At 43.6% G+C, this 23,623-nt stretch overlaps 2 protein-coding genes and 1 long non-coding RNA gene across 4 annotated transcripts in view; 1 reads left to right on the top strand and 2 right to left on the bottom strand.

Moving 5' to 3' along the window:
• Positions 1-1,836: 1,836 nt before the first annotated feature.
• Positions 1,837-15,575, bottom strand: LOC116752743. Its single transcript, XR_004349569.1, has 3 exons — positions 10,312-15,575; positions 4,973-5,153; positions 1,837-2,268 (listed from the first exon to the last, which is right to left on the bottom strand). It is a non-coding gene; the product is annotated as an uncharacterized LOC116752743 (long non-coding RNA).
• On the top strand, positions 2,876-19,677 carry FBXO40 (F-box protein 40). Of its 2 annotated transcripts, XR_004349568.1 has the most exons (3): positions 2,876-2,988; positions 10,249-10,281; positions 15,571-15,656. XR_004349568.1 is itself a non-coding variant. In XM_032629505.1 (2 exons), exons 1-2 carry the CDS (start codon positions 11,246-11,248, stop codon positions 15,784-15,786), a joined length of 2,058 nt encoding a protein of 685 aa, XP_032485396.1. In that variant the 5' UTR covers positions 11,183-11,245; the 3' UTR covers positions 15,787-19,677. The 2 variants fall into 2 exon arrangements, 1 of the variants encoding a protein (XP_032485396.1); XM_032629505.1 differs by lacking the exons at positions 2,876-2,988; positions 10,249-10,281 and adding an exon at positions 11,183-13,087 and having other exon boundaries at positions 15,571-19,677.
• The window catches only part of HCLS1 (hematopoietic cell-specific Lyn substrate 1), a 28,705-nt gene continuing 23,127 nt past the window's right edge, over positions 18,046-23,623 (bottom strand). The window contains exons 9-14 of the mRNA XM_032629506.1: positions 23,116-23,185; positions 22,301-22,512; positions 21,777-21,881; positions 21,062-21,287; positions 20,856-20,924; positions 18,046-20,656 (exon numbers count right to left, since the gene is read on the bottom strand). Coding sequence (XP_032485397.1) covers positions 20,520-20,656; positions 20,856-20,924; positions 21,062-21,287; positions 21,777-21,881; positions 22,301-22,512; positions 23,116-23,185 — 819 coding nt within the window. The 3' untranslated portion in view covers positions 18,046-20,519. The remainder of the gene's footprint in view (positions 20,657-20,855; positions 20,925-21,061; positions 21,288-21,776; positions 21,882-22,300; positions 22,513-23,115; positions 23,186-23,623) is intronic.

Raw genomic sequence — 23,623 nt, 5'->3', positions numbered from 1 at the left:
ATCAGAGAAATGCAAATCAAAACCACAATGAGATATCACCTCACACCTGTCAGAATGACTATCATCAAAAAGTCTACAAATAACAAATGTTGGAGAGGATGCGGAGAAAAGTGAACCCTTGAACACTGTTGGTGGTAATGTAAATTGGTGCAGCCACTATGGAAAACAATATGGAGGTTCCTCAAAAAACTAAAAATAGAACTACCATACTATCCAGCAATTCTACTCCTGGGTACGTATCTGGAAAAAACAAAAACACTAATTTGAAAAGATACATGCACTCCAATGTTCATAGCAGCACTATTTACAATAGCCAAGACGTGGAAGCAACCCAAGTGCCCATCAACAGACAACTGCCTTAAGAAGATGTGGTATATATATATATATATATATATATATATATATATATATATACAGTGGAATATTACTCAGCCATAACAAAGAATGAAATACTGCCATTTGCAGCAACATGAATGGACCTAGAGATTACCATACTAAGTGAAGTCAGAAGAGAAAGACAAATACCATATGATATCACTTATATGTGGAATATAACATAAATTAACATAGCTAGAAAACAAGTTAGATCCTAGAGAAATGGAAATAAAAACAAAAATAAACAAATGGGAACTAATGAAACTTAAAAGCTTTTGCACAGCAAAGGAAACCATAAATGAGACCAAAAGACAATCCCCAGAATGGGAGAAAATATTTGCAAATGAAGCAACTGACAAAGGATTAATCTCCAAAATTTACAAGCAGCTCATGCAGCTCAATATCAAAAAGCAAACAACCCAATCCAGAAATGGGCAGAAGACCTAAATAGACATTTCTCCAAAGAAGACATACAGATTGCCAACAAACACATGAAAGGATGCTCAACATCACTGATCATTAGAGAAATGCAAATCAAAACTACAAGGAGGTATCACCTCACACCAGTCAGAATGGGCATCATCAGAAAGTCTACAAATAATAAATACTGAAGAGGGTGTGGAGAAAAGGAAACCCTCTTGCACTGTTGGTGGGAATGTGAATTGTACAGCCACTATGGAAAACAGTATGGAGTTTTCTTAAAAAAACTAAAAATAGAACTACCATATGACCCAGCAATCCCACTACTGGGCATATACCCTGTGAAAACCATAATTCAAAAACAGTCATGTATCAAAATGTTCATTGCAGCTCTACTTACAATAGCCAGGACATGGAAGCAACCTAAGTGTCCATCAACAGATGAGTGGATAAAGAAGATGTGGCACATATATACAATGGAATATTACTCAGCCATAAAAAGAAATGAAATTGAGTTATTTGTAGTGAGGTAGTTGGACCTAGAGTCTGTCATACAGAGTGAAGTAAGTCAGAAAGAGAAAAACAAATACCGTATGCTAACACATATATATGGAATCTAAGAAAAAGAAAAAAAAAAGGTCATGAAGAACCTAGGGGCAAGATGGGAATAAAGACACAGACTAACTAGAGAATAGAATTGAGGATATGGGGAGGGGGAAGTGTAAGCTGTGACAAAGTGAGAGAGTAGTATGTGGACATATATACACTACCAAATGTAAAATAGATAGCTAGTGGGAAGCAGCCGCATAGCACAGGGAGATCAGCTCGGTGGTTTGTGACCACCTAGAGGGGTAGAATAGGGAGGGTGGGAGGGAGGGAGACACAAGAGGGAAGAGATATGGGAACATATGTATATGTATAACTGATTCACTTTGTTATAAAGCAGAAACTAGCACACCATTGTAAAGCAATTATACTCCAATAAAGATGTTAAAGAAAAAAAGAAAACAAGTTAGAGATGACCACTCACTACTTTTTTTTAAAATTAATTACTTTATTTATTTGTTTATATTTGGCTGCATTGGGTCTTTGTTGCTGCACGCGAGCTTTCTCTAGTTGCAGCGAGCAGGGGCTACTCTTCGTTGTGGTGCACAGGCTTCTCATTGCGGTGGCTTCTCTTTTTGCAGGGCTCGGGCCCTAGGCGCGTGGGCTTCAGTAGTTGTGGCAAGTGGGCTCAATAGTTGTGGCTCGCGGGCTCTAGAGTGCAGGCTCGGTAGTTGTGGAGCATGGGCTTAGTTGCTCCACGGCATGTGGGATCTTCGCGGACCAGGGCTCGAACCCATGTCCCCTGCATTGGCAGGTGGATTCTCAACCACTGAGCCACCACGGAAGTCCTGACCACTCACTACGTTTTTCAATGTAGTGCTGGAAGATCTAGGCGAACAATTTACTTTCTATTCTCCGTCTTCTCATCTGTAAAATGAGAGAGTTGGACTAAGTGATAGCTAAGCCTCCTACCACCTCTAATTTTCTCAGACTGGACTTATTCTATGCCTGATTTCTGAATTACAAAATCTTCCTTTCCCAACCATCCGGGAAAGAAGAGGGCCAGGAGAGGACAGCCACTTGTCACGACAAGAAATAGGAGAAACAGGACCACATGTCACTTACACAAGTTGCTGCCTCAGCCAATGATAGGTTTAGGTGAAAAGCACGGTTATAATTAGAGCAGCAGCCTGTCCTGACTGCTCCACCAGCCACTGTGGGCACAGCTGGATCTGCCAACCACATGCACAGGACTCTGAGAGGCTGCTCGGGCCTTGAAATGATCCTTCTTACAAGGATTTTCCTTCTTCCTCAAGGGAAAGAAAACCCATTGATATAAAACCCCACTTGCCTTCCGGCTTCCCCTGCTAACTGCCACTCCAACGGAGACGGAGTGTGGACAAATACAGGAGAAAGAAAAAATCGTAAGCTGAGCCTGGTCACATTGCCCCTTGTGATATGGTTTTATTTTTAACTTCAAAACACTTGAACTATTTCTGTTGAAGTTTTTTTCTCCTTTCCCTACCTCGTCGACGAACCTCTGTCCTCTGCTGCAGCCAATGCGCAACGAGCCGCCTCCGGCAGTCTACTCGCTCCCCGTCAAGGGACACGAGTGCAGCAGATGCTGACTCAGCCCATGCCATTAAGGTAAGCTTTTCAAATGTGGGCAGGTTCATCAAGGGGAAATTTAGAGTGGTGAACATGGAGGCAGAGGCTGAGCGGCATATCACCTTTTTGCTCTGAGTAAGAGGGTTGTTAAGCAAATTAAGTTACATATGGGGGTGAAAAGGTTAGCGCTGAGAATGAGACCCAGCCATAGGTAAACTCCTGCTTTGAATCTAAAATCTTAGAGCAGGAAGAGATGACCTGCTTTCTAACAGCTTAGGCTCTTTCTTCTAAAATCAACCATAGTGATAGCACAGAGTGGTTATGTGCCATCTCTAAGGTTACACAGTATTGATGGGGGTTCAGGATGACGGGGGGGGGGGGGGGGCGGGGAGGAGGTGGTGAGGAAATAGGTGGAAGGCCCAGAACCCAGGATTTCTGTTTTCTGAAGTCCAAATGTTGTGATCTTTCCCCAATCAGCATTTTCTATGTTAACTGCAAGTCATTCTCATGTACTTTAAATTCCATCACCTGTGTCACTCTACCAGTTAATTTAGCACAGTTGTATTTACTGCGTATATTATTTAAATTCTGCCTGCAGAGTTTAAAACCTGTTTTTCTTTAACAATATTCCCTAAACATGACTCCCCAGCTCTCTTGAATCCAAATGCATCTATGGAATAGAAGTGAAAGTATTTTACAAGTTGAAAAATGGTATATACATGCAAACCAAAAATTATCACAAATTTGAAACTTGCAAATCCAGGGGGACAAAAGTAAAATGATTAATGGTACTTGAGGAGTCAAACACTTTAAAGTGTAGATAGGTTATTTCTAGCTTTGGGAATAACAGCATAGTGTTGCATGCACAAACAAATTGGCAGGGATGAGGGAGCAGTGTTTCTTTTCCTGTTTTCCTCTGGACCTCGCTTTAGTGTTATACAGTTAAAAGTTCAGCTAAGGACATCCTAGGAAGTGGCCTGTGCAGCAAAAGGGATTCTGTACACTCTGAACTTTGCACTGTACAGGCTAAAGCCACCAATGTCAAGTAAAAGGAGACCTACCACCAGACACCTTAACTCCTGTTTCCTTCTTGCCTGCCTCTGTAACCTCCAGATGCATCCCATAACTCTGCTATAGGTGTCTGGGTTATAATTAGGCCTGTTTGCTAGGCACAATCAAATGCACTGTGTGTAATTTCCTAACTTCATTTAATTTTGTCAGCGTTTCCATGGCACAAAGGTCTTCAAGGGGTATACCGGGTACTTTCCTAGCAAGATGGGCATGTTAGCTTAGCAGTAACCAACCAGACCAGCTGACTCAGAGCTACTCCTAAATAATCCATCTAGTTTGCACTTTCTTGGCCAATACAAAACAGTAATTTAAAATACTGAAACTAATAATGTAAGTACGAGATATGAGAATTAACTAGCTAATTAAATAACTAGAAAGGTTAAAGGTAGAGAGATTTCTAGTGTAGGTATAGAACTGCAGATGGTGAGGTTGAATAGATTTGAGGGAGGATGATTTTTAGGGTATAGTGAAAAGGCTGAAATCATAGCCTGAAAGCCCAGGATTATGCGACCAGATGTGGGAACTATCCTCGGCCAACTGGTTGTGTTAAAATCTCAAGATGCAAAGGGATTACTTTACTATTTAACTTTATACATTTTCTTTCCATAGAATTAAGTATCTCCATAGCAGGGAAACAGATTAACAATGTATAATTAAAGTAACACATTAATTGGCTGGTTAATAGGTTAACAGTTAATCTCTGTCCTTTAACTCTTGACCTTGTCACTTCCACTAAAGTTAAAGCTCAGGAATAAATAATTATGGCCAGGGCTAGCCACATGAGGAGGCAAAATAGTCGCTGCATCATGTAAGGGGTGCTGGGAGGGCCCCTTGCCTAAAAATATCTCCCTGACACCAACCCTGATTGCCTACTAACTTTATAGTGAAGAATGTTAAAACTATTTTCTGTTAATTGCATTCTCTTTTGCTTGAGTCAGTGATTTAAATATACCTGCTTTATGCCTTCTCATGACCTTGTTGGCCAGTGACACTTGGTCACCACCTCTTCCTCATTCTTCCAGGCCTTGTCCTGCTTTGCCCTTGGTACCATCTAAGCTGCCCGTATGCCCTTGGCCGTCGTCATGCAGGTAGCTCTGTGTGGCACTGTGGTTTCTACAGAATTTCTCAGTAAACTATCAAGGTGAAATAGAAAAAAGAAAAGCATGTGATTAGAGTCAGAGACTGTGGGAGCATAAGCAAGACACATTACTTCTCTGGGCCTCAGTTTCTCTTGTAAAAAATGAAGAGTTTAACCTAGACTCTTTCCTAGACCATTTGTTCTACCAGATCAGAAGCTGCATTTCAAAAAAGATTGCCCAGGTGATTCCTATGCACACTGAAGTTTGAGAAGCTCCAGAGCAGAGGATTTCTGGTTATCTACCTGAGCCAGATTCCTGATTCTATGACTGTAAGTGTTGAGAACAGGTTGTAACCTCCTACAAACAATTCTGGCAGCATTCAGAGTATCTGTTATAACTGGAGTCCACTGAGTCTTTTCCATTCAGTTAAGGCAACATTAACCAAATAAAGTTGAAAACATTTATTTTTCTTCCTTTAAGACAAAACAACAACAACAACAAAACACAAATTAGCGTATATCTGACATCATTACCCCTTCCTCCTAAAGGTCTCAAATTGCTCTCACAGGTGTTTCAAATGCTGCCTTCTTTAGGGTCCTGTTCAACTCCATCCAATCCAATCCTTCACTGAAGGCTGATGGAGTGCTGGGAGCCCTGTTAGCTGTACTCACTCTCAGGGCCTCAGAAATCATCCCTGTATCCCTCCTGGGGCATTCCCACCCTCTGCTGATATTCCAGTCAGAGCTCCTTTCACAGCCTACACACATTCCATGGGTCCCAGCACTTCTGTTCCGTTTATGCCCTTCATCAGGTCGTTCACCACTCACACCATCACAGCAACTTCCCTCGGGTCGTACCAACACCCAGAGTCAGTCGCGAGAGGAGACAAGTCTCAATTGAAACCTTCCTTTTTATTTATTTATTTATTAAATAAATAAATTTATTTATTTTTGGCTGTGTTGGGTCTTCATTGCTGCTGGCAGGCTTTCTCTAGCTGCGGCGAGCAGGGGCTACTCTTTGTTGCGGTGCGCGGGCTTCTCATTGCGGTGGCTTCTCTTGTTACAGAGCACAGGCTCTAGTCACGCAGGCTTCAGTAGTTGTGGCTCGTGAGCCCTAGAGCACAGGCTCAGCAGCTGTGGCTCACGGGCTTAGTCGCTCTGCGGCATGCGGGATCTTCCTGGACCAGGGCTCAAACCCGTGTCCACTGCATTGGCAGGAGGATTCTTAACCACTGTGCTACCAGGGAAGTCCCTATAGTGCAGATTTTTAACCTTAAAAGTCTTCCCTGCCACATTTGTATTCCCTGAAATGCAAAGGCATGGAACCTGCGCAGTCTTCTTGTTTCCTCTATTCAGAAGGGCACAGTATGGGCTGTAGTCCAGAGGAGGACCAAAAAAGAAAAAAAATTCACCATAGGCATGGAGGATCTTCCTAATGTGAAGCATCCAGCTTCTCTACAATTTGGAAAGATTATACAGGTAGACACCTTTCTGTGCCCCAACTGGGGGAAAAAAAGGCTTCCCCCTTACAGACTCTAGCCATGGGCTTGCATTCTCCCCAAATCATGGAGATGGACCACAAATGTCTCTATGGGTCTCTGATGGACACAGTGTGATGTAGCAGACAGTAGAGTTTGAAGCCAGACAAACTTAGGCTTCTTTGTGCCTCAGTGTCCTTATCAGTAAACTGGAGATGGTAATACCCACCTCGCATTATTATTGTGAGGATTAAATGAGATGTTATGTAAATGCACATGTTAAGCGCTAATATTTTATTTCTCTTCCACTATGACATCCAAAATGGAGAAATCACTCCATCTAGGAAACTCAGACAGACCCCATGGAGGATAAGAATCCAGTCACTGCACAGGAACAGAAATTGGGAGAACAGGGCATCTCATGTCACAAGACAACCAATGATAAATCTAATCTGATTAAATTGAGGCAACACCAGCTGACTCCAACTTAAGGTGACCCATCAGCTGTCTAAGTTTGCCTGGGAATAAGAGGTTTCCTGGGACCTGGGACTTTCAGTGCTCAAACCAGGAGAGACCGAGGCAAACCAGGATGATTGGTTACCCTGTTTCTCCAGCAATAATTAGACTATCAACAGTTTTGGATTGTCCTTTATCTCAGTGGGAAAGATTTCCCCCAGATATACAACAAAAGGTTCAGGTGTGATTTTTTTATGCCCTTAGGCTATATTTGTCTTTCTCCTTTCCTCCACTGACAAGTGTCTCCAAAAAGTCATCTCCACTCAGTGTCTTTCTGCTCAGCACATGCCTTCTCTCAAAGTCACTCATCTGGGGTAGCTCCAGAGACTGGCAGAAGATCCTTAAATAGCAACATAAAGCAACAGTATCTTTGTTGCCTGCCTTCATTGCTTTTCTTTTCTCTTAAAGGAATATTTTCAAATAACCTCAAAGAGATGGACAGCAATAAGACTCCACCACAAATGTTCCCAGCTTCAATAATGCTGTTGCTAAGAACCATCTTTATAAAGTTGAAGGATAAGAAATGATTGGCAACAAGGACCTACTGTGTAGCACAGGGAATTATACTCAATATTTTGTAATAACCTATAAGGGAAAATAATCTTAAAAAATTGATATAGATGTATATATAACTGAATCACTTTGCTGTACACCTGAAACTAACACAACATTGTAAATCAACTATTCTTCAATTAAAAAAAGAAGAAGGAGAAGAAGGAGAAGGAGAGGAAGAGGAAGAGGAAGAAGGGGGAGAAAAAGAAATGATTGGGCTTAGAGTTCATCACTATTGTCCCTCCAGCCAGACACATGCCTGCTGATAGGGGCAGAGTTCTCACTACATACATTGAGTGCACAGAACTAGCCAGAGCTGCTTTGCCCTTGCTGGAAACTGGGCTCAACTTTGTGACAGAACCCGGTTGGCAAATACGAAGTTGGATATTCCTGGTGCTATTAGCTTTTTTCACATAACCTTACTCCATTTGTGATCTGCCTCTTCTTCCCCATCTAAAAACCAACAGGGGACCCTGAGTCATTCAGAGTCCATTCTTGATGAATGTCTATTATGAATAGAAAGCAGATGATCACATTCTCCCAGCCAGGGCACAGGCCCTGCCAACATTGGAGTGTGTGCTTAATAGCTTTCTCCTCTACTCCAAACAAATGCTAGATTTTGAATGGCCAAGGGTCCCGCCTCACAGCTGAAATGCAAATGCTCTGGCAAGAGCTCTTTGGGGACCTGCCATGAGCAGTGGCATTGTCATCCCTGTTCTTCACCTCACAGCAGCATTGGAGGCCATCACTCACCCTTTCCTTTACATCTAGCAACAATAGTCCTGACTCTCTTAGCTCACTGGTCTCTCCTTCTCTGGCTCTGCTTCTTCTTGTTGTCCCCAAAGTGGTCATACTTAGCCTTGTACTTCATGGCTCAGATTTCTATTCTGTGTTCTCACTTCCCCAGTTATGGCTTCCTCTTACTTTTAAGTGGATAATTATCAAGTCTGAATCTCTTCCCACCCACATGATCTGTCATCACCTAAAGCAACTTGTATTACACTCGCTGGACCCATTTTTCTTCCCAAAACAGTTCCCTTCTTAGACCTCTATTTTTCTCAGAATTACACCCAACATTCTCTCTTCTTAGTTCACCTTCTTGGCATCACCTTTGACTCTTCTTCTTCCCCCATCTCCAGCCAGAAACAAAAATGTTAGTTGATCCTCCCTTGTAATGTCTCCTGTCTGTCTCATCTTGCCTATTTCTATTGTCATCAGTCTCACAATCTCAGCCTCCATCATGTTCTCTACATAGCAGTTTCTAACTCTAGGTCTTTCCACTCCATTCTTCCACTACTACTGGTTAACACCCCAATTACAATGGTAAATGGTTCCTTACTGAGTACCAAATAATTCTAGATGCTTGAGCCTAATACTCTTGCATCCAAAAGATGTGCTCTTTGCCTGATCCTATTCTGCTCCATCTCAGTCCTACCCTCACAGCTTTTCCACTCTGCTCAGCTCCCTCTCTGTCTGATTAATCTTCTAGTTAACCCTGAAGCTACTGATGGTCAGGCTGACTATTAGGGTACGAGGTATCCCTCTATAGCCTAAGAGGGATTCTGGCGTGATCCCTCTTCCACACTTATAGTGCATGAGTCAGATGGGGAATGTGTTAAGAATGTAAATTCCAGGATACACCCTTCGCTCAGGTCAGGGGTGCAGCCAGCATCTATATAGCAGTGTTGTCCAATAGAGTACCTACTGAACACTTGAAGTGTAGCTAATATGACTTGAGGAACTGAATTATTAATTCTAGTTCATTTTGATTAATTTAAATTTAAATAGCCACATGTCGCTACCATATTGAACAGTGGGGATCTATACATTTAACAAGAATCACAGCTGATTCTAATGAACAATCGTGTTTAAAGCCACTTTAACAAGCAGTCCGGGTGACCCTTATGCTCACTTACTGGTACATAGTAGGTAATCAAAAATGTTTGTTGAATGAATGGATGAACAAATGAATACATGAATGAACTAGCATACAATTTCCTTGAGATTTAAGGCTGTCTCTTCTAAAAAAGAAAAGTTGAGGAGGATTTTCCAGAGGAAAAGAGGCTAAAAAGATTTAACAAACAAATGTAATAAATTAACCTTAAAGGGATCCTGGTTCAAAACTGAGTTGTTTTTTAAAAAGTACAGAAGATATTTTGGAGATAATTGGGAAAATCTGAACATAGACAGCATGTTACATGATATTAGAAAATTATTTTTAGTTTTCTTAGGTGAGATAATGTTACTGTAGTTACAAAAAAATGTCTTTATTCTTAGAAAATACATGCTGAAGTACTTACAGATGAAGTGTCATGACATCAGCAACTTATCTTCAAGTGGTTTGGCAAAAAATGTGTGTGTGTGTGTGTGTGTGTGTGTGTGTGTGTGTGTGTGTGTGTGTGTTGAGAGAGAGAGAAAGTGAAAGGGGCAAAATGTTAACAATTGTTGTATCTAGGTAGAGTATATTTGACTGCAAAATGTGGGCCAGGACACTTACCTCCAGGGTGGTGGAAGAATACATGAAGTCTCTTTGGCCCCTTTTAAAACAGATAAAATACTTTTCTTACTAATCATTCATATTTGTATATTTATATTTTGCCCTAGAGTTACAAAGCAAGAAGAAATTTGGAAGCTATGGTAAGTACCAGGTGCTTATTGGAACTTTACCTTTCACAGGTCCAGGTCTGGCTTCATTTAGCCTGTAGCCCAAGCATCTGGCAGATTTATCCTTTTGGTCTGATGATATATATTGGCTTTTTGCCAAACCATAGACGCTAGAGCAGAACCTAGAAGAAACCGACACAGAATAGGGGGAAATCATAGACCTGAGAAAGATCTGTGAGCAAAGATTTTTAGTAAAACTTTACATATGAAAAAGCAAAAAATCCAGGTATAACCTAAATGGCTAACAATTCCTTCATTCAGCAAATATTACTGAGTGCTTACAATGGTCCAGGCCCTGTGACAGGTGCTGGGGACCAAGATGTGAACAAAATCAGACATGCCCCATGTCCTCCCAGCATACCCCCTAGTGGTAGTTGGTTAAATGAATGACAGAACACTCATTCTGGAATGTTACACTGCCATTATGAAGAAAGTTTGCAAAGAAAAATTAATAAAACAGCCTAGACATGTCATAATAGCAAGTTAAAGCAGAATGCAAAATTGTATTCATAGTATTAACTGTGTCATATAAATCCTCCACAACCCACAACTCAAAAATAGCAATTGTCACCCTTGTAGCCCATTACTTTCACCTTTGTTTTTTTTCTATTCTCAACACAGCTAATACATAGAATAAACTAGTGGGAAATAAAGAGAAGAGTATTGATAGCTGTTATTTCTAGGTTGTGTGGGATTATGAGTATTTTTACTTTCTTCTTATGATTTTCTATATTTTTCAAGATTCCTACAATAAACATGAATAAACAGGAAATAAGTCAATTAAAATTTGAACACTCACAGACACGCATAGAGCTTCTCTTCCAGCAGTCATTTGTTTTCTCTTTCCCCTTGCCTTTGGTGTCTCCAGCGTAGGGCGCGCAGGCCTCCACCAGGGCAGCACAGGCACTGTGACAGATGCTTCAACCGTCACTGCCACATGCCTATGGAGCCTGGTGTCTCCTGCCTGGTGATAAACTGCCACCTGTCCTGCGGTGCTACCTTCCACATGTGCAAAGAGGCAGAGCACGAGCTCCTGTGCCCTTTGGAGCAGGTTCCATGCCTCAACTCCGAATATGGCTGCCCCCTTTCCATTTCCCGTCACAAACTGGCCAAGCACCTGCAAGTGTGCCCCGCCAGCGTGGTCTGCTGCTCCATGGAGTGGAACCGCTGGCCAAACACGGACTCTGAAACAGCCCTTCACGAGAACATCATGAAAGAGACCCCCAATGAGGAGTGCTTGGACACAGCCCTGGCCCTCCAAGACCAGAAGGTCCTCTTTAGATCTCTGAAAATGGTAGAACTTTTCCCAGAAACTAGAGAACCCATGGAAGAGGAACCTACCATGAATGGTGAAGCCAGTTGGAAGGAAATGGAAGGAGTGGTGGGTGGGGCAGATGCTGGTTTGGTAACAAGCGGCTCTCTGTCAACCACCAACGGAGAGGTGGCAGAGCTGAGTCAAGAAGAACGAGAGGTATTAGCCAAAACCAAAGAAGGGATGGACCTAGCCAAGTTTGACAAGTGGGAAAATATGTTCAGCAAAGAGCATGCGGCCTCTGCTTTAACGAGCTCATCAGTGAGCAGTGAGAGCAAGAGCAGGGATGGCCCAGAGAAAGAACAGATTTCCAGCAGCAACAACATGGTAGAAAAGAGCGCTGCCAAAGGGAAGGAAACACAGGAAGACCAGAAGCAGCAGGACTTTCAGGAAGCCATAGAAAAGTCAGGGCTTGCCCCTTGGCAGGATGGTGTTCTGGAAAGACTGAAAACAGCCATGGATGCAAAGGACTATAATATGTACCTGGTGCACAATGGGAGGATGCTTATTCACTTTGGTCAGATGCCTGCTTGTACACCTAAGGAGAGAGACTTTGTTTATGGCAAACTCGAGGCTCAGGAAGTGAAGACTGTTTACACCTTCAAAGTTCCCACGAGCTACTGCGGGAAGCGGGCTCACCTCAGAGACACCTTGTTGAGTAGTAGGCCAAGTGAACACAAGGCAGTAGATACTTTGGATTTAGGGATCACTGTGGAGGACCTCCCCAAATCAGATCTCATCAAGACCACCCTGCTGTGTGCTCTGGAAAGAGAACTCAAAGGTCATGTCATCTCTGAATCCAGGAGCATTGATGGGCTGTTCGTGGATTTTGCTACACAGACATACAGTTTTGAGCCAGAACAATTTTCCTCCAGGACGGTGCTGGCTGACCTTCTAACCACTGCTAATCTGAATGGGCTCCATATGGAGCTCCACAGTGAGTGTGTGACCAGGAGACACAACAAGAGCAGTTCTGCCTTTACTTTCACTTGCAACAAATTCTTCAGGAGGGATGAATTTCCCCTACATTTCAAGAATGTCCACACAGACATTCAGTCATGTCTCAACGGTTGGTTCCAGCACCGATGCCCCCTTGCCTACTTGGGATGTACCTTTATTCAAAACCATTTCTGTCCCCCAGGGAAAAAGGCAAAAGTAATCTATAGTCAGGAGCTCAAGACCTTTGCCATCAAGCCAGAGGTTGCTTCAGAGCTGAGTGAGGGAGGGAACAACCATCTCTCAGGCCGTGAAGGAAAAAACCAGAATTCTCTAACCAGCCTGCCCCTGGAGGTTTTGCAGTACATTGCTGGGTTCTTAGACAGCATCAGCCTATCCCAGCTCTCCCAGGTGTCCGTGCTGATGAGGAATATCTGTGCCACTTTGTTACAAGAGAGAGGGATGGTCCTCCTGCAGTGGAAGAAGAAGAGGTATTCCCATGGAGGCACCTCGTGGAGAGTTCACAGAAAGGCAAGTAAATAGTCGTTCACTTATTCATTCATTCAACAAGTGTTTACTAAGGGTCTTCTGTGCACCAAGCCGTGTGCTAGGCACTGAGATTGTACTAGGTTACCGGGAATAAAACACAGTCTATGAACTCAAGGAGGTCAGCGTACTAGAGGAGACAGACCCATAAATATAAAAATGGCAATACAAATGGTAATGCCTATTTATGTATGTGTCCTGCATGTCTTCCGTTTGCTCACATGATCCATTCTCCATCGTGATCTGTCCCCCAGGAGGCTGATCTTTACAGACTAGCTTAACTAGCTCCCCTGCCCTCCAGCTTCCAGTTGGGCTAATCTAACGGGAGTGTATCAGCAGGAGATGGTCAGGAGGGAGAAGAGTGAGGTTGACATGGCTATTCTTCTGGCTTCCTTCCTGCATGCATTCTCCCCTCCATGACATTTTGCACTGGCCATGTCCCTCCAACTGTATGTGATATCTGATAGGTTACCGATTCTGGGTTCCATTGACTTCCTTCCTCCCTTTCAGGCCCAGGGTAGTAACACTCTAGATTGTTACTAGCCTGGGTTTTCTATACCCTGCCCACACATTTGTATATCATTCCTTTATAAAATTCTCTTCAGATTACCCAGTTTGAGTGTGCCATCTGTTTTCTGCCTGGACTCCAACTGATACAATATGCCAACAAATTCTCCTCAGCCCTATGTCGACTAATTTATTTACAAACAAGTTTTGCCCCTGTTGAATTCATTTTGAAATTCTAAAGTAATTTGGTCCACTGATTTCCCCTGGTTCAAATGCTTATTTAATTTTTTTTTAAAAAACTCTGCTGTATAGATCAAAGAATCTTTCCCTTTGGAAAAACGTCATCCCCTTTTCCCAATCAGGTTAGGCTTGCTTAACTGTATAAGTTCTATTGGCTTGTACTCTATAGAAGTGAAACTCCCAATTCATCATATCCAAGGTGCCATAGCACCATAGCATCCTCTCTTATGGTACATATATTGGTAATGTGAATCACAAATTCATGATGCCCATTTAGGTCAATAATTCCAAAATCTCACTGTTGAGTCTCTTCCCAGTATGTGGGTATATGCAAACTGGTATTGGGGAGTTAGGAGATGTTTACATCTATTTTTATTATGTCTAAAACATCTTGCATATTTTCTATTATTTATTCCCTGAGCAGTCTTCTTCAAAAAATAATTATCAGACTCTCCCTCACGAATTCATGCTTGAATCCATGCCTGCAATCCATGTGTTAGGTAATGACTGCCAACCAACCATGTGTTAGGCATAAACGTGAATAAGACTAAGACCCTGCCTTCGGGAATTGTATTGCCAAGATACAATGTATAATTTAGAACTACCTAATATCTTCCTCTGTAAAATCAAATGCAAATAATTTAAATTACATACTAGAAATTTCATTATTTTTTGGCTCACATTTTTTCCCAATTCAGTGATTGCTGACCACTCTTAAATATCATTTGGGACAAACTAATCTCCTTGCAGAAAGGAAGAAAGAGAATTTAGTTGGAGCTAAAGAATGCTTATATTAAAATGGCCTTTTAAAGTACAAAGGGAAATAGTTCCAAGATCACAGGATACACTTTTCTTATATAGTAACAATGACAAGAAACTGAGGGTGAAATGATCAGGTTGAAGGATATCAGATTATGCCTATCCTCATAGGCAGATTTTAAAACTAGTGGCTTTGCCACCACATCCTAGGTGGAAAGGCCCACAGGGATTTGTGTGCCAGACTTCTAGACTTCTCCTAAGGTTTCTGTTCTACTGAGACTCTTATTAGTTAACATACTAATTTAGTTTTAGTTTTAAGCAATAGAAAACCAACTTAACATGACAAACAATAAAGGGAATTTATTGGCCCATATAACTGAAGAGTGCAAAGGTGATGGCTTCAGGTATGGCTTGATCTAGCAGCTCAAAATGCCCCCAAATGACCTTTTTACTCTCTATTTCTTATCCCTACTTCCTCGCTTGTGGCTCCACTCTAAGACACAGTTCTCCCTTCGTGGTCCCTGGTGGCTGCCAGAAGCTCCTAAGACTGTAGCTTCCAAGTTCAAGCACAGAGGGGAAAAGAGAATCTGCTTCTTGCTATCACAAACAAAGGTTCTGGAGTAGAGTCTCATTGGCACTGGTTGTCCTGATTTGAACCATATGTCTATTCTAGAACTAACCACTCTTCCTGGGGAGGTGGGGGATTGGGGGAAGGGTATATGTCAATAAGCAGATTGGTGTTAGTCATTTCCACACAACACATGGCTGGCTGGGATGATTATCAGTTGCAAGGGGGAACTAGGAATTGGATGCTGGAGAAAGGACTAACAAATGTATGCTGCAGCCACTAAATACTCTCAGGAATCTAAAAACAGAAAGGCATTTCCCCACACTGTTCAAACAAAGCTGGCCTGAGGGTAACACCCCAGTGTTTACTTTGGAACTTCTCTCTTTCCTCATAGATCTGGCAATTCAGCAGCCTCTTCTCCAAAATCAAGGGCTGGGAGTTTAATGAAGTTGCCTCCATGTCTGAGCACCTGAAGTCCTGTCCTTTCAACGTTGTAGAACACAAGACTGACCCAATTCTTTTGACCAGCATGTGTCAGCCCCGTGAGCAGGCCTCAGAGACTTTAGTCACCACCTTTAATGCCAGACCAAGAGGAAGACACACCTACTAAAGGCTCAGAAGCCACCCTTCTTGGATTCCCACTCAGGGTTACTGAAAGTTCGACAGAGTTTGGTTTTGAGGACTTCCTTCTGTAAACTGCAAATGTGCTTATCTGGGTGTTTTGGAACATGCAATGTCCTTCAAAACCTGAGCAGCTGCACAAGGCTGAAGAATTTCCTAAGCCATGGCTTGTATAACTGCTATAGTGCCATACTGATAACTTATTTCCTCCCTCCCCCCCACACTCTTTTTATAAAATAAATCAGTCTGTGAAGTATTTTAAATAGGTGACTTGAGGCCATTTCGGAGATGAGATGAGAGAGCCGTGAAATTCCATAACCAGCACAGGCCTGTGCTTTTGTGGAGAGCTTTTCAGTTTATAAGCACTTGTAATGATATGGAGCAGGCAAGGTAGGGATGGGGACTGACATGCCTCCCAGGGCACCCAGGGTGAAGGGCACAGTTTGAAGTTTCTGGAGCTGGGGTTGTCCTGACAGCCAAGTCCAGGGCTTTTTTTAGTTGCCCCACTGCCTCTAAGCCCAGACAGTCCAAACAGCCCGAAAGAATAGAGACCTAGGCTAAGCACAACAGCCTCGAGGACACCAAAGGCCAAAGGATGAGAGGTAGAAATGAGGTCCTTGAATGAGATTGTTGTGTAGAATCTTGGCAACATATAGAAGGACAGCCTTGAAAAATGAAGAATAATCCAGAGGAGATATTATATTTATGGAGAAAATTAGGACCAAAAGCCAGAGCCTACTTTCAAACATTTTAATAGTGACTTGAGAGTCAAGGTTCTTTTCCTCTGAAAATTATATTCTCCGTCTGGATTAGGGAGAGCACAGGCACGGGCCAGCACCACCCTGGGCTAAGTGAAATGATCACAAGACACTAACACCAACTTCGGTGTCATGTCAGAATGCACAGGGTAGCCCAAGGAGACCTCGCATTTGGAAAAGTCCAGACGAGGCCCACTGCAGCTCCTGTGGTACCAGTCGCCAGGTCCTAGACATCACTTGAGTACCCCATCGGGATTCTTGAGAAGGAAGACATCTGAACATAGTGATTCCCTATAATTGCTCCTACCTATTGCTGGCCATGACTGCATTCTGTCAAAAGTGCGTGACACTTCTGGGTTTTGGTAACAAATAGTTAAAACTTATGAGAACAAAAGTAAGATAAAACTACACAATAGAAGCTGGCATCCCTTAAAGCAGGGTTTCATGGAACTACTGACATTTTAGACTGGATAATCCTTTGTCATAAGGGACTGCCCTATGTGTTATAGGATGTTTAGCAACACCCTTGACCTCTATCCAATAGATACTAGTAGCACCCCTACAGCTATAACAACCAAAAATATCTCCAGACATTGCTAAAAATCCTCTGGGAGCAAGATCGCTCCTGGTTGAGAACAACTGCCCTAAAGAACGACATGCTGATGGCAGTAAATTAGGATAAGCTTTTTAGTACAGCAAATTCTTATCTCACATAGTTATCTACAATGGTCATGATTTCATGCAGCTCTTCTTTCTCTACCAAATAGGTTTTAGACACATGATGATTTTAAGTTGGGAACCAAATGGAGATGGTTTGTTTGGTGTGGCTTCACGTCCCTGGGTCACAGTGCAAAAAGTATATCCTATCAGCTCTCCAGGTATAGCTGATGCCAGGAAGGCTGAGCTATTTATCTTAACCCTAACCCTAACCCTCACCCTAGCCCTAGCCCTAACCCTAACCCTCTCTCTTTAATTGATGCCATTTTCCTAGCAGTCCTCAGCAAGTGAGAAAGAAGGGAAAAGGAGGATGGGCATTGTGGGGGAGCAGAGAACAAAGAATTTAACCACCAACAACAAAAAACAGTCTAGTCAATATGAATGTTTGTTATTGCCTGGGTTCCCCTCTGAACATGGTTCAGAGCTGGTATAGATGAAGTAGATGACACCCCTGAGAAGAGTCAAGAAGGCATTAAAGCAAATCCCAGAGAAGTATGCTCATCTTCCATTATAATGTGCCACTTGGTACTACTGAGTAACGTAACCCTATTTTTTCTAATCCTTATTGTTTGGTTTATATTTCACATTTGTATATAAGGCGCCATTTTCTAAAAATATAACTAGAATATGAGCTAAGATTTTATTCAGTGAAGGTGAATAACTGCGACAGCTAAGCAGTGAAGTGGGAGAAAAGGAGCTGATCCAGGGTTCAGTTCCATGTGTTTTGAATCTAGTCCTTCCTATATGATGGAGAAGAAAGTTCTGAAAATCCATTTTGGGTTTCTTATTTTATTAGAAAAAGAAAGCAAGGAGAGCTGTAGACTAAGGGAGGTGAAAATCCGGGGTTAACATGAGCTGCAAGAGAAGTATAGAGAAAGGAGAGAGCAGAGGGCTCTTCCTTGACATTCTGGGGCAGCCCAGGGTGCGGGAGGGCATTCAGGAGACTAACCGCACTGCTCTGTGGGCCCCACCCTTCCAGGCACGCTTTACTTTCCCAGCTGCTGCCTTCAGCACAATACTGAGCTGATCAACATCATCAAACACATTTTACAAGGTATCTAATTGTATATGTCGCAGGAAACCAGAGTATTGCAGGTATCCACTGGCCTACACAATCAAGCACATCTTATGGTGAGAGGGCAACTGGAGAAAAAGGGAAGCCTTTTAGAGAGATGGTGGATTAGACAGATGATTTGATTAGTGGGATGAAGCTGTAGTGAGCAGCAAGCATCACCTGAGAGGCAAGACAGCTAGACACGGCTTCAGATTAAGAAGCAGCTAAGGAGAGTGAAAGGGGACTGTGGACCCAAGAATAGGAGCCTGGACAGGGAGGTGTCTGCGAGCAGAGCCCTTGAAGAGAATCACCGCCAAGAAAGTCAGTCCAAGTAGAGATCAGCCAAATGTGGAGGGCGAGGTCTATAGAACTGAGGCAGAAAGGACTTTATTGCCTTAATAATATAAGGATCTGGAAAAGAAGTTTCTGTCTTATAATGAAGGGAAAAGTGAAAAGCAAAGTGGAACTTGGATGTAAGAATAAAACCACTGCAAAAGTCTGATCTATGTGTGATGTCAGATCAAACTGAAGTGAAGAATGAGATTGTGTATATCTAGTGTGACTTACCTCTATACACTGGAAACCCCAATGTCTCTATAGGCAGAAATAAAAGCTGCTTTTCACTCTGAAAGTCTAACTGGGTGAATCTTATAAGTGAGGTGTAGAGACAGATGTGTGATTCACTGGCATAGAAGTCGCTGTGGAAACAAAGGAGTGTGTGTCTTGAAGAAAAGCCAAGGAATGAGCCTGAGGGATGCAGTGCTCTAAGCATATGGACAGCTCACCACTGAACTTTTAAGGACTTTTATAAAGTCCTGCAGCAACTATGGGTCTCAGACACCAATCCTAGCTCTTCCTTGATCCCACTATCTTCTCCATCTCTGAAAGCTGAATCCAACTTCAGATACCGGTTATAGCACAGACTTCTATTTTCCACCAATCAAAGATCCCCGATACCAAATCCCTGACTTTCATTTCGATTTGATTTTGGTTTTGCCTAGGATCTCCTATTCTGGACCTTGCCGAGCCCAATGGCCTGGGGGTTAGAATAAACTCACCGTGTCCTGGCCTTTCATTCTCCCTCATCCCCATACTTTGCTTGGTGATTTGCTTTTTGCCTATCACTGGCCATCCAAAGGTCCTCACGTTTCCTATCAGCAGCCTCAGCTCTGGACCACACAGAAACTTTATGAGCTTCCTCAATCTACCTTCTTACATGACCATTGATTTCATTCATCCAGCTACAAGGAAGCCTAGACTTTCTCTAGCAGAGGCCACTCTCACTCTAAATCCTCTTAACACCTCATTGTTTCTTTAGTTTTAGTCTTTTTCTCTTGGCTAAATCTTTTCCTCCTTTCTTTCCCCTAATTTGTGCTTTTGCCTCAAGAATCATTATGCACGAAAAGAGTGTAGTCATTACTCCCAGGCAGAAAGTGGCTGGCCTCTCACAACTGCTAAAGCCAGCATAAGTTGAGCTGTCTTATCATGGACCCTTCCTGGCCCCTGTTCCCCTACCTTACAGCCATTCCCCAGGCCCATCTTGTTTTGGACTGGGTATCAGTAGAGTCTAAGGAAAGGGCACGGCCCTTGACATCCAGGGTGCAGAGTGATGGGCAGTGGAGGAGGGAGTTTTCTGGATATCCCTGAAAGATGGGAGGAGAATTGGAGCCATGAGAGTCAGGACCATTGAGGGCTGCATTAAAAAGTACTATTTACCTCAGAATAGAGGTGAGTCATGGTCCCGCTTTATTTCCACTTTAGGACTGAGCAGAGAAAAGATTCAGAGATATTTCTGCAGAGAAGGAAAGTGAGCAAACAGCACAACCAGGAAATATAAACATACCTTCCCAGGTAAGCAAACTAGGAAGCTCAGAGTTCACAAACAAAGGAAGTTAGAGTGGGGGGTGGGTGGGTGTTAGAGGGGGGATTCATGGGGAAGGAGGCAGGGCACAAGATAAACATCCCTGAGATCATCTAGGGTATCCAGGATAGACAGGACACTGAGGGGAAGGAGACCTCCTTCCTCATGCTGTCTCTGCCCCAAACCCTAATGGAGAGGGAGAGACAAGTCTGTCTAGAGCTTCAGGCAAGTCATGACATCCTGTCAGACACTTGCAGCAGAAATGGAAAGCGGGTGGAGGCAGAGCCACTTGGGACAAGGGAAGTCACAGTGCAGAAGACAGACAGCCACAGTTACTGGAGGAGCGTGACATAATTTGCAGGGAAGAGTCCAAAGTGGCCGTGGCAACGTCCCCGCCACCAGCCCTCATCCACCATCTCAATGTCAGTGATGATGTCATCTGGGTCAAAGGAAATCTCATCACTTCCCTCTGGGGAGAAAATTGACAGGATATTAGAATGGTCAGGCAGGAATCCCTCCACCCCTGTGTCCCCTTTAAACCTCAGGAAGGGAAATAGGCCTGTTCTTGATACCAAGTCTGGGCCCTATCCTGACCCCCAGAATCCATCCCCGTTCTCATGTATCAAGGGCCTCCAGGCACCAGACCCCTCAGGCCACTCCCAACCTACCTCCTTGGTAATCATACAGGGCTACAGCTGAGATCCCAGCCCCAGCCCCAGCCGGGCAGCCTGATGATCCTGCATAATGAGAAATATGAATATGGTCTCATCAACATGGAGAAGGAAAATAGACAGGTCCTTCTGTGTAATGGGGGAATTCTCCCTCTTCCTCTCCCCTACAGCTGACCAAATCCAGGAGCTGCCCCACCACTCACCAGCCAGAGTGGAGGAAAAAGAGGGATCCTCAGGCTCGAGCACATCTTCATAGTCGCCTTCTGGTTCCTCATCTGGCTCATGTCTGTCCATTTCCCCAACATCCTCATAGTCATTCTCTGGTTCAGGCTCGGGCTCAGGCTCAGGCGCTTCTTCATACACTGGCTCTTCCTCCATCTGGAAGCCTTCTGGAGTCCTGGGGGGCAGAGCTGGGGGCTCCTCATTGTCCTGAGAAGCAGGGTGACATCTGTTCACCAGGAGCTGCCTCTCCAAAATCTCCCAATGGAGGACTGCTAAGACCCCACCCATCCCCATGCTTCCATTCTACCCTCCATCCTTGCATCCTTCTAACAGCCTCTCCTAGGGAACACAATCTTTCATCCCTCTTCATTCATCAACCTCCCACACCCATCCACTCAAAGCACCTACCAAAAGATGATAGAAGGGAAGCAGAAAGCAAGTCAGAATGCTTGGAAGACCAAGAAAACATTGAAGCAAAAGCAAAAGCAAAAAAAAAAAAAAGGTGAAAGATGACAGCTAGGATGACTAAATATCCTAGTCTTCCCAGGACTGGGTGATTTCCCAGAATATGAGACTTTCAGTGCTAAGACCAGGATAGTCCCAGACAAGCCAGGATCGTTGATCACGCTGTACAGCCCACCTACTAGGACATGAGGAGATGGGGAAGGAGCAGAGAATCTTTGGGGCTCTGCTTACCTCTGGGGGATTCTGCCTTGGGGGCTGGGTAGGCACTGGTTGTTCCCTACTGGTTCTCACAGGCCCACACTCTGATGACAGACAGCTCCCTGCTGGAGGCCAGGCCTGTGGAGGATGAAGCAACTTTCCAGTGAGCAAGAAACTTCCATCTCCTCTCTTGTACTGACCTGGAATACCCCTTCCTACCTCTGCCAGTTCAAATCATCCATTCCTCAAGATGGGCTCCAACCTGAAATGACAGCTCCTTCCTCTTGTTGCAGCAGTAATTGACTGCACTGGCTGGTGACCTATCTTCTGTTGTACTACGTAAATCTTGGTCTTTTTCAGCTAACATTCTCATATGTATATATGAAGCTTAATTACACAATCAGATTGAAATCTTCCTGAAGACAGGGATAGCAACTGTAGACTTTGCCTAACACAGGGGAGGCCTGTGCCTTATTTTCTACTAAGAATACAGGCCCCTTAGGCTCTTGTCTGGGCAAGGAATCCTTGACGTGGATCCCGAAGGGCCAAACACTTACCTCTGAGGAGATTTTCTTGGGCAATGGGGCTGACACCACCGGCTCTTCCATAGTGGTCACTGGTGGCTGAGCCTCATGGCTCATCTTTACCAAGGCCTTTCTCTCCTGTTGCTGCCTGGCTTTCTGTTGTGCCTTCTCCTCTTCCTCCTGCTTCCTCTTTTCCTCAGCCATGGATTCAAATTTTGCCTTCAGCCCACGGGCGCCACTGGAAGCTGCAGACACAGGCAAGAAAAATTAGGGTTGTCTTGGGTTGGAGGTAGGGTAGTGGCACTGGAATGAAGAAGAGGAACCAGTTAAATATCCAAAGAAGAGCAGGTAGAGAGGGGACTCATGGAAAGGGAGGTAAAGAGGTATCAGTGAAGGAACAAGGGGGTTATAGGAGGATAAGGTAACCCTGATGCCTAGATTTCCATACAGCCAGGCCATGTGATCTCAGACTCTTGCCCTTTTTAAATCATAAGGCTTGTTCTCCTAACCTGCATCTTCTCTGTCCACATTTCTTAAAGCTGTATGCCCTCTGGCCACCATCTACCCTCTATCCCCCATCCAAAGCTCCTTTCCTTATGTGTTCTTCCCAAATGGCTCCCTCCCTTCCTCCCTCTGTTCTCTGCTTACAGTTTCTTCACCAGTGTCACTCAGATATCCACTTAACCTAATTTTTTCTAGGAGAGCGAATCTGGGAATATGAGGGTAGGGGTCAAGTCTACCTCAGCTAATCTAGGTAGGTAAAGGCTTGGAATAGGTAGTCTAAGAAGAAAAAAGAATGAGAAGGGAGAAGAGGTTGAAGAGCACAGAGAAAGGGAATTAAAACTTACCAGCCTCTATGGGTGTTGTCTTCTTATAAGCTGTGGTTGGGGCCTCCATTTCATTGAAACCAACAGCACTCTGCAGGTAAGAGAACAGTATGTGTAGTGGTGGGGACGGGGAAGGGAGTGGTAATAATCCAGAAGGCAGTATCGGTGATTGGGTCACTATAGGAGGTCTCCCTAACCTTTTGATGCTTATAGTTAGACAGGGTATTCAAATAGTGTTGTTTTGTGGCAGAGAGAGGAGTAAAGAAGTTCTAGACCGGTGGGATTAGCTCTCCTTTTAAAAAGCTCAGTGTTCCTGGAATCTCACACCTCTAAGTCCAGTTGCCTGGAATGCAGGAGGGTCTCAGGCCAGTACATGAAGAGGTGTAGGGGACGACTGAATGGAGTGGGAAGAAATTATTGATTGAGTTAATCAATGCCAAGCAATCAATGAAATTTCGAATACCTTTTCCTGGAGTTTTCTGTTTCTCTGTCTCTCTGCCTCCCTCCACTCTCCTTAGTTAAAGCTCAG

The sequence above is a fragment of the Phocoena sinus genome, chromosome 4 (assembly GCF_008692025.1).
Source record: "Phocoena sinus isolate mPhoSin1 chromosome 4, mPhoSin1.pri, whole genome shotgun sequence".
Classification (NCBI taxonomy): domain Eukaryota; kingdom Metazoa; phylum Chordata; class Mammalia; order Artiodactyla; family Phocoenidae; genus Phocoena; species Phocoena sinus.
Note: the sequence above shows the minus strand (reverse complement) of the source record. Positions and strands in the feature narration are given on the sequence as shown.